Consider the following 11,285-nt stretch of genomic DNA (forward strand, 5'->3'; position numbering starts at 1 on the left):
GGCAGTTAGAACTCTGGGTAAGTCATTCCACAGTTTGGCATATGCTGATGAGGCTAAATCCTTTCTTTGTACCTTCTGTCCCTGCTCATCAATTTTGATAAATTCCTCAATATTTTCAAATATTTTTACCACTACCTTTTCTAAAGTCTGTATCTCCTGTCTGATGTTCTGTTCTAATACCCTCACTGAAGAGTCCATGATATGAAGTTTGTCCGGTAAAGATAACATCTCATCTTTGGACATAATTTTTATAGTATACATATTATCTTCCTAAAAAGACAATCTATATACCAATCTATAAAAATTGTTCAAAAGATTCTAATTATTACATTCAACAGCATGAATTTTCTCAGACTATGTCTCAGAATTCTCTCTCATTGACTCAGTTTTGTCTGTCAAATTGGTCCTATCCTTTTCCAGAGTGCTGATTTTCTCTTTTAGCTTGCCATTATCAGTCTGCAAAGACTGTATAGTTTCTAAAAGTGCTTCATTCTTGGCTCTATTATCAAATCAATTTTTTAAGGAGAAAATACGAAAGGCAAAGCTAATCCCTAGAATCAAATAAAGGAATGTAGGAGGGAAATAATGAATAATACCTTCAATAGTATACATAAAAAAGCTATTGAAATCTTAAGTTTTTAAATTATCTGTCATTTTTACATTATAAATCCCACCTCTTGTAAGGTGTATTTGGGTTGGAGTAGGTTTATTAATTGTTACCAGCCAGCAGGTTTCAGAGTTGTAGTCACATGGCCAGAAAATGCAAGCTGTAGACTGGTCAAATTTGTTTTCATTTGTTAGATACTAAAAGTATGCTTAAATTAAGAGCAGTTACTAAGGAGATCACAGTAATTCTGAGAGTTGGTGACCAGGAGCCTTCTATTCATGCAAATCAAAGACTGTGCTCTCCACAGGCATCCCTGGTTAGGCCCAGCATTAGCTGGCACAGGACCATGGGAGGGGAGTGTAAGTGACCAAGTGCACCAAGCAGGGTGCAATGGTGGTTGACTGGAGCCATGGGGGTCCCCTGAAAGGGGGTGTACTGGTACCCAAGCCCCATAATCTAAGAGCCGTATGTTGAGGGTGAGGAAATGTGTAAAAGAATCCCAAGCTTACACCAAAAGATTTCACTTATATATTTTTTATTATAATGGGAAAACTCATTGATCAGGAATGAGAAGTCCAGCCTCAGGTGTGTGATGTGGGAACTAGAGAGAATGAGCCCTGGGCTGGCCAGAGGTTTTCTCTGGGTACCCAAAGTGTTATGCTCTAACCTGGTCCAACCTCTTAAAAGTCATTGAATGACAGAGGTTCCCTATCAGACTAAGGTGGTTTCAACGAAGTAGGTATGATTCACCCTTTCAAATTCAGTAAGAAGTGATGAGGGATTTGATGCTTATAAAGACCTTATCAGGTCTCTGTGACCTCAAGGAAAGTAGCATATGGATTGGTAGGGGCAGATCAATAAAAATTCATTTTCTCTTTTCTCACCAAGATAGACTAAAGAGATCAGCTTTATATTGTGAAATTAATAAAAATAGAGAAAATATATAGAACAAAATTTACAAGTACTGGCCTTGAAACAGCAGAGACTGATTCCCTATTAAAATGGAAAACATGTGAAATGAGGTCTGTGGTTGTCCTTCATTGTTTACTGACTTTAGACCATAGTCAGGATGGATGAACCTAGGCAGAGACCCTGCACTCTATATAAATTTAAGAGATTAAGACAAGCTTCCTGGCCTAGTAAAAGCAACAAATAAAAAGCTAATAGGCAGCAGTACCTTGCAACCACAAAAGATCTCTAAAAGTATCTTTATGAAGGGCACATGAGATGGGTTACATACAAAGACCATAAGCCAGAGTTGCATCAAGCTTTTCATCTAAAATATTGCAAATGAGGACCTGGGTAGATGGGTCATGGTTAGGATCCAGAGTGGTGGCTACTGTTCCCCAGTCTTCCCAGAACCTGCACGATTTACAATCATTTGTAACTACAGTTATAGGAGATCTGACATCCTCTTCTGGATTCCATGAACACCAGGCACACACATTTTGTGTAGACATATGTAACATGAGGGCCTGCTTATTGGGGTTTCTGTTCTGCCCAGTTCCCATAGCTGTTTAACCCCAAAGAATCACACAGAAGTCTACATTAGATATAAACTGATTGGTACATTCCTCAGGCTTCATATGAGCTCTTATAATGTATACCAGCCCATTATTCTAGTATATGTTAGCCACATGGCTCGGTACCTTTTTCAGCAGGGTAGGTCACATCTTGCTCCTGTGATTTGGGCAGGACTGGTGAGGAATGGGATTCCTCTTTCCTAGAATTCTCCTGTTCTCATCGCCCCACCTCTACTTCCTATCTGGTTGACCCACCTATACTTCCTACATGACCAGTATTTATTTAAAACACGATTGACAGAATACAGACAATTCTCCTGCACCACTTCCCCCTCTTTTTTTTTTTTTTGGTTTTTTGAGACAGGGTTTCTCTGTGGCTTTGGAGCCTGTCCTGGAACTAGCTCTGTAGACCAGGCTGGTCTCAAACTCACAGAGATCCGCCTGCCTCTGCCTCCCGAGTGCTGGGATTAAAGGCGTGCGCCACCATCTCCCAGCTCCCCCTCTTTTTTTAAACAAAGGAAAATAGCCATCATACATTTTTTTGGGTATGGGGGCATAGAATTCCAGACTACTTCTGGCTGGTTGGGGGTTGCTGATAACCTTATGGGGACCTAAAAAAAAATAGAGTTATGATCAAGTCCTGACTGGAATATCCTATGAGGCTTGATCATCTCAGGCAGTATCTTGAACTTGTTCTGGATGTAGAACTCTGACATCTGGGCCATCTGTTCTTACCAGAGATTTCTTGGGTGGTCTTCCTTGATCAAACCTGATTTTTCTTAACTCTGAATGAATCCATAGCCTCTCATTTCCTGTGGAAACAAAAGCAAAATGTCTTCTCCAAAGTAACATACCTTTGGACTTCAATTTTGAAGTCAAGATATTTTCAAAATACCTATCTTGAATTAATTCAACAGCATTTATAAACAAATATCTTTTAGCAGCTGTTGCTCCTTACTCAGCATTCAAACAATACAAAGAGAACATAGTAACACACAGTATCCAGATTCTCTGTGTATTTTCCATCTTTATGTGGCTTTACTTTAACCTCTATTTCTTTTATTTTTACTTTTACTTTTTGAGACAGGTTCTTTGTGTATCTTTGGCTGTCTTGGAACTCACTCTGTAGACCAGGCTGTCCTTGAACTCACAGAGATAAACTTGCCTCTGCCTCCCCAGTTCTGGGATTAAATGTGTGTGATACCACACCTTGAACTCACAGAGATCTGTCTGTTTCTGCCTCCCAGGCATTGGGAATAAAGGTGTGTGCTACCACACCTTGAAGTCACAGACATTAGTCTACCTCTGTCTCCCAAGTGTTGGGATTAAAGTTGTGTACCCCCACACCCAACTACTCTCTTTTTTATTTTAATGACTTTAACCATTTTTGCATATAGATTTAACATACTGTAAACCATTTGGAGGTTTTCTTCATCTTTGAATCTCTCTTTACTGTATATCTCTCTTTTTCTGACTACACAAGTCTTTAATTTACCAAGCAATATGGGTAGGATTAAAGCCATGGCTTTGATGGCTGGATCCAGCTCATTCCTTAGCTTTCTGCAATTCCAGCCTCATGGCAGAGGTATTGGCTGTAGCAATGTTTATGGCTGCAACTCTACAGCATTTCAAGGTCCTTGCCAGGAAGCAAGCTGCAACAGTGTGTCCACAAACAACACTCAAATGTTCTCTCTGTAGCCAGACCTCCTGCTTCAAAGAGTCAAAGTTTGCATTGGCAGGACCTTTTAAAGGAACTCTAAGGTTTTACAGCTAGAGCTGAGTCAGGAAGTCTCTCTTAAATGAGAGTGCTTGCTTGCCTCTAGCAAGCAGAGCAGACACTAGAAATTGCTGCTACCAAGAAGCCATGCTTTATTCTTTTCTGTCTAGAATTACCTCCCAAGCTCTGTCAGGCTTTATGTGGATGCAGTTGTCCACATGGGCACTCTTCAAACATTAATGATAGCTTATGCTGGAGAGAATGTGGAGCAAAGGGAACACTCATCCATCGCTGATGGGAATGCAAACTTGTGCAACTACTTTGAAAATCAGTGTTGTGGTTTCTCAGAAATCTGGGAATCAAGCTACCTCAGGATCCAGCAATACCACTCTTGGGAATATACCCAAAAGATGCCCAATTATACAAAAAAAGTATTTGTTCAACTATGTTCATAGCAGCATTATTTGTAATAGCCAGAACCTGGAAACCACCTAGATGCCCCTCATCTGAAGAATGTATAAAGAAAGTGTGGCATATATACACATTAGAGTACTACTCAGTGGTAAAAAATAATGACATCTTGAATTTTGCATTCAAATGGATAGAATTAGAAAACACTATCCTGAGTGAGGTAACCCAGACCCCCCCCTAAACACGAATACGGTATATACTCACTCATAAGTGGATACTAGGCATAAACAAAGGACATTGAGCCTATAGTTCATGATCCTAGAATGATGTTGAGCTATTTCTGTGCATATGTTGCTTTCATTGGTTGAATAAAGAAACTGCCTTGGCCTTTCAATAGGACAGAACTTAGATAGGCGGAATAGACAGAACTGAATGCTGGGAAAAAGGGCAGTGTGGCAGATGCCATGAAGCTCCTGCCTGAGACTGACGCTGGTTAGAATCTTTCCTGGGAAACCACAACCTTGTGGTGATACAGATGAATAGAAATGGGTTAGATCAAGATGTAAGAATTAGTCAATAAGAGATTAGAACTAATGGGCCAGGCAGTGTTTAAATAAATACAATTTTTGTGTAATTATTTAGGGGTTAAGCTTGCCAGGTTGCCGGGAAGAACAAGCATCCCCCTCCTCCTTACTACAGATATACATACAAGCAAAATAAACATGCATATAAAATAAAACCATAACAAAAACCAAAACACTGCATGTGAGAAAATAGCACAGCTGTCTCTTTAGAGCACTGGTATATAAAAAGAACAAACTATTGCCATAAGATTTAATATAATTTGATTGGGGAGTGGTGGCAGAGGCAGGTGGATTCTTGTGAGTTTGAGGCCAGCCTGGTATACACAGCAAGTTCCAGGAAAACCAAGGCTACACTGAGAAACCCTGTTTTTTTTCTTTTCTTTTTGGTCCCAAAAAGCAAAACCAAAATTAAATAATTTTATGTAAAGAAAAAATATATATATCTAAAAACAAGTCAAGGCCAGGTGTGGTGGTACACACCTGTAATCCCAGTAATCTCAGCCTTCTTGAGGAAAAGTCTGATGATGACCTTTTCTACAGAGTAAATTTCAGGCTGTCCTAGTTAGGGATTCTGTTGCTATGAGGAGACACCATGACCATAACAAGTCTTATAAGTAAAACACTGCTTGCTTAAAGTTTCAGTGGTTCTATATATTTTCATTATGACAGGGAGTATGACAGTGTGCAGTCAGACATGGTAATTGTGATCAGAAGCAATCGAAGTGAACTCTGTGTAACACTGAGGAAAGCTTGAGTAAAAGAGATCTCAAATCCCACCCCTACAGTGACACACTTTCTTCAACAAGGTTATGCTTACACACCAAGAAGGCTATATCTCCTAATTCTGCCTATTATCCTTAGGGTTCCATTTTCTTTCAAACAGTCACACAGGTGCACCAGCACAAACTACATGCAAAACCCAATCTCAAAAGAAACAGCCACCACAACAAAGGCTCACACAAAACAAACACAAACCAGGACAAAAGAAAACAAGAGGATGGAATATGAGGCAGGCTGGTTTATGTAACGAGTCATTGTTTTACTCTTCAGCAAGACAAATTCATCATCAGTAAACAAGTAGTAGAGTATTGCTTTCTCAAAATTTATTCTTAATAAATGTTCTCAAATTTTATTCTCAGTTCCACTCATTACAGTATCAAAAACATAAAATTTCTGGAAAAAAATTCAGGGGGGGATACATTGTGACAGTCATACACTAAAAGTGACAAAATAATACCAAGACAAAAAAGAACACATACTCAAATGGAAAAATATCTTTTGATACTTCAGAAAAGCCACTGTGGTTGAAATCAAAGTATGTGTATACATAAAGAAATGAATACAGTATTCTCTGAAATAGTCCAAAAAATAAGGAAACAGTTGGAAAGTCTACCCTATTCAAGGGGAGCCAGGAAGTGTATTTAGTTCTTGAACAACAGAATGGAAGGAGCCATTGTGGGGGAAGGGGTGGAGGATAGGGAGGGGTGTACTTGGTTTTGCCCATTCGAGTAGAATTTCAGCCACAAGGTCTGTGTCACTTAGCAACCTGAGTAGCCTTAGGGAAGCTATCCATTGAGGCTGGAACATTTGCTTCAGATCCAGGGCCACCATGGGCGAGCAATGGCTGCCTTGGAATCGTCCCCGGCAAGTACTTCAGCCAATGCCTCTAGGCATGACCTCCAAGCCCTGGTTCAAGGACAGGCTGCCTTCTAAGTGTTTCCCGAAGCACAAACAGGAACAACTGAAGTTCCCTACCTCTCTGGATGGCCGGCGCTGGGTGTTTGTGAAGGAAGGCTTGGACGATTTCAGGAAGGGCTGTCCACCTTTTGAAGGTATGATCCTTCGTGGGCGAAAAGAGGGCTTTCTCCCCACAATTTCTCATAGAGTCGGCTGCAGATCCAGGAAGAGTCAGAAAAAACCGTGCCAGGACTTAAGCCTGTTTTCATCACTGTCACTGGCCCAGCAAGCACGCCAGTTGTTCGTAAAGAGAACCGAAGAAAACCTGAGCCAGCATCCCTTGGCATTCTGGCCTCTGGAGGAAGGACTTTCTGAAGATCTCTTATTAAATGTGCTGGAAGCCCTTGACCCTGACCAGAAGTTAGAGGAGAAGTGGGATTATTTTCAGGGCCACAGTAAATGGATGAATTTGGATATTGCTGCTGAGAAGTGCCCTCCCTCAAAATTTGAGTTGGATCCTCCAAAGTTTCCTGGGTCACGTAAACATGGTGTGCGTCATGAAAACAAGCCCAAAAAACAGGACTCTGGTGAGTCTCTTTATTACCGGTACATACCAAAAGGAGTCTATGATTTCTGTGAATGGGTCGAATCATTTGGAGACTTGGGCATTGATGAAGATTTCATGATGAAGCAATTTGACATTGGCTATGAGTGCAAACCAAGCTATGAAGATTCTGCCATCAAAAAAATTAGCCTGCTTCCTCCTGAGCTCAGGTTCTGCAGGAGGCTGAGCAGAGTGAAAGAGATTAGATTCTCCATACAGGAGGCAAACTTTGAAAGGAAACTCCGAAAACCAGAAGATCCTTACAAGTCCACCAGGGATAAGATTAAATATGGAGCGTGGTACCTGAAGCCTGATCTGTGGAGAAAGCTAGTAAATGATGAGCCTTTGATGGATCCTGAAGAGTTACTTGAACTTCAAGGTGGAAGGTCTGGTAAGCCAGACATCATTGAAGACCTTTATGGAACTATTGCCTTTAAGGATTTCATCATAAGTAAAGGCTACAACATGCCAAGCATCCTTGAGAAGTTGTTTATGAGGAAAGGATGGGATTATGACACTGTCAACACTCCAATACCAAGAGTACTAAAAGCACATGAATTGATCATGCAGAAAAAGGATGAAGATTATGATGATGAAAATGACTAGGTGTTTTTCAATTTTACTCAACTTTATTCTGTTCTCATTTCAAATATTGAACAGAATATATATGGTGAAGATATCATCATATGTGAACATCTTTTTAGGACAATATAAACTTAATATTTACAAACATTTCTCGATGAACTAAAATTAATTTCTGCTATGCTGGAACCAACATTTTATCAACTACAAAATCAAGATTCATATAGTTCTCAAATTTATCTGCTATTGAGAATACGGGATTTTTACACCAGTTACTTACAATACATAAAGACAGTAATAAATGGAAAGCAGAATTATGCTTTAGATTCAATGACATCAATTACAGAACAATATAAATCTTAAAAGATTGGAATTGTTTATATAAAATAAGAGAAAACTTCCATAGCTAAATGAAAAATTTAAAGAAATAATTATTGAAGGAGACCCCTTAGAGTGGGGACTTCCTATTGTACCTTGGATTAGGCAAAAGCCACACCCAAACACCTGCTTTCACAGATTCATTATTAAGTGGGGAAGAAAAGATAAAGTGGTTGCTTTCTGATTCAGGCAGGAAAAACAGCAACAAATGATCTGGCTGGTGTCATTTTAACAGCAGAAAAAGGGCAGGGTCTGTGTTAGAATGGCTATGTTACAGTGGAAAAAGAGATAGGACAAGGGCGATGGGGAAGGAGACAAGAGAAAGGGGAAAGGGATATTTGCTCTAGGGGGCAAAGGACTGTCTCTGGATCGAAGGGAAGATAAACATGGCATATAGGAACATGGAAGTTTACAAAGGTAAACAGGAAAATCCTGTGTTAGGACAAGGAGTTCATTATTAAGTGGGCATGTTAATTAGTTGAGCTAAAAGGGGGCTTCTGACTGCTGGATTTTAATAAGTTCATAGCTGGACTTTGGTAGTCAGCCTCAGGACCAGGAAGTGGCCAAATACAGGAATAGACCTTGGTGGCTAGCTGTAGAAATGAAATCTATAGTTTATTAACAAGACAGAGGGACTGGGAAAGAAGGGAAAGGCCTGCCAAAGCCACATGCTGGAGTGGGTTAGTGTCCCTTTATTCCCACTTTTTGGTTTTATTATTGTTTGGCTGGGTGTTGGGTAAATCGTTGTCATTTTCTCTGACTGCTTCCTTCTGACATTGCATCATAGTTGTTATGAGACCCTAGGAAGCTTGGTTGCTGGTTAAAGAGGGGAAGAGCAGGCTGCATCAGTAGAAGTTCAGGTTCTGTGAGACCATCTGAGGCTGGGAAAGTGTAGTCTGTGAGGCTGCACTAGGGTATAGATTCCAGGAAAAGAGGAGCTGGCATTTAGTCTAATTGTCTAAGTAGTACTCTATCTGTTTAATTCTATCAGTCTGTAATTGATTTGAAATCTTTGAGACAGATAGACTAAGGAGAGAGGTAAAGTTAAGGAATTTAGAAAAGAATTTCTTAGGTGTACGTCTGAAACTTTTAAGTCCAAGGTCTTGGTAATTGAGAAGAGGAATCCCAAGACCAGGGAAAGGGGGAGTGATCCCACCCTTAGAAATAGGCAAGAGGCAGGAAAATGTAGGCTGTTGGTTCACAGGAGTAATTTCTTGGAGTCTCTTTGAGAGTTCTTGAGTAGAGTCAGAAAAAAATTAGATTGGCTATGTAAGTTTAATGGGGGAGCAACTGTTATTTGAAAGCAGGGTCTGGTTGTGTAGGAGAGAACATAATTTGAGAGACTTTTGTCAAATGGTAAGAGGGATGTTCTGTAGCAGATTTTTGGGACTGGGGTGGAGTGGTTGAGAAAATCTGTCGTTGGCTCCCAAAGGGCAGCTTGGATAGTTGGAGACAACCAATCCTTAATAGAGGGTGGATTGGGCCTTGATGATTGGAGCATTACTAGCAAGAGGAACTTGGCCAGGGGAGGGCATTAAAGGGAGGCATAGAAAAGCAGTGGGAGACATGTAAGGAGGTATCAGTGACATTTAGGGGAGAGTTTTTTGGATGAACTTGATCCAAGTGAGAGCTTGGCCTTGACAGTGTATGTGTATCAGAGGAGAGAAGGTGACTTAAGTTTAGTTGTCTTGTATTTGGGAGTGTAGGATTTGTTCAGTGTTTGATGTCTGAGACATTTGGACAGTTAATGAATTTGGGAAGACAGCAGGCAAAGGATGTTTGGCAATCATTTGGGTAGAGGTAAAGAAGGAGTGTGAGAAGACAGATAAGATTTCTAGGGATCAGTTGATCATAAGGGAACAAGAACTGGAAGGTGAGGATGGATATTGATGATGTAGGGCTCTGATGTGGCTGCCTGACAGGAATGAACTGACATCTGTATAAAAAATGTAGGCTGAAGTAGCTAGAAGACCCTCTTGTGTATGATAGGGATGGGGTACGAGGTCTTTGACAGTTTTGGAGAGGTAGACTAAAAAGGTAAAAATCAATTTTAGAAAGTTTTTATGCATTTTGGAAGTGTAAGGATGGAAATGTTCACATAGATTTGGGAGACAGAGGGATGAAGTAGAAAGGAGAACATTTTATCTTTGAGGAATTGTTTGTGGATAGTAGGAAGGAGGAGGTATAGGACTGGTTTGTTGTAGGGAATGTATCAGGAATGAGTACTTAGGGATCTGTGAGAAGAGGTCATTGGCTATGAGGGCAGATACAAGGAGCAGAGATTGGTAAGGTGGTCTAAATTGAGGTGTTTATTGATTGGTATGAGAGAAAAGCCTAGATAGGTGACTAGGAGAGAAGATAGTTGAGCTGTGGAAAGTAAGAACAGATAAGTATTGAGGAAACTGAAGAAGGAGAGTGTTCTATTGACTATCAGAAAGAGAAGGAGTGTAAAGAAGGTGGCCATCTATATATTGAAGCATGCAAGACGAAAAGACAAGAAGGTGGGCTAAGTCTGTATTGAGTGCCTGAAATGTGGGGACTATCTCTGAATCTCTGAGGAAGGATAGCCCAGGTAAGTTGTTGGAATTGCTGAGTATTAAACTTTATCTATATGATGGCAAAGGGTCTTACAAGTGAACAACCAGTAGTATAGAGAAGAAAGTGGTTTTAAGATTTAGCACTGAAAAGTGAGTGGTGTTAGGGAAAACAGAGAGGATAGCACCAACAGTTAATGGAGTGATGAAGGTCCTGGAGTAAAGCTTTCTGTAGATTTTGTTTTGTTTCGTTTTACTGTCAGTAAGGGAGTATTGTAGGATGAGTAGGGTGATGAAGTGTGCCATTGAATTGATGTGGTTGGGGCCTAGGCAGAGGATAATTAAGAATAAGAAATATTGGAGTTTGGAAATGTAGACAGGAGGGTGTTGGAGTATGGTAGAGAAGGACTTATGTTGTGCAGCAAGGGAAAAGGGAAGATGGTATCACATGCAGTGGGATGGACTAGCAAAGTAGATAGAGGGAAAGTGAGGTTGAAATTTTTGAATAAGGAAAGAGGAGGGACAAAAGAGTGTCATGGGAGTTGTTTTGGGGGTAAAGACAAAATTTATGTCATCTCTGGACATCTTTTCTATTTCCTAGTGAGGGAATAGGATGTAAGGGAATGAGGAGGAAAAAAAAAAACATTGAAAGGAACAAGTTAAGGGAG

At 40.2% G+C, this 11,285-nt stretch overlaps 1 protein-coding gene across 1 annotated transcript; it reads left to right on the forward strand.

Moving 5' to 3' along the window:
• Positions 1-6,451: 6,451 nt before the first annotated feature.
• LOC130867211 (protein FAM47A-like) lies at positions 6,452-7,729 on the forward strand. The gene has a single exon (XM_057758944.1). The coding sequence runs from the start codon at positions 6,452-6,454 to the stop codon at positions 7,727-7,729; it is 1,278 nt and encodes a 425-aa protein (XP_057614927.1).
• The last annotated feature ends 3,556 nt before the right edge of the window (positions 7,730-11,285 follow it).

Source organism: Chionomys nivalis, chromosome X (genome assembly GCF_950005125.1).
Source record: "Chionomys nivalis chromosome X, mChiNiv1.1, whole genome shotgun sequence".
In the NCBI taxonomy this organism is placed as follows: domain Eukaryota; kingdom Metazoa; phylum Chordata; class Mammalia; order Rodentia; family Cricetidae; genus Chionomys; species Chionomys nivalis.

What these genes read in the sequence shown, in the direction of transcription:
- LOC130867211 (XM_057758944.1), top strand. Translation starts at nt 6,452, where the DNA reads ATGGGCGAGCAATGGCTGCCTTGGAATCGTCCCCGGCAAGTACTTCAG.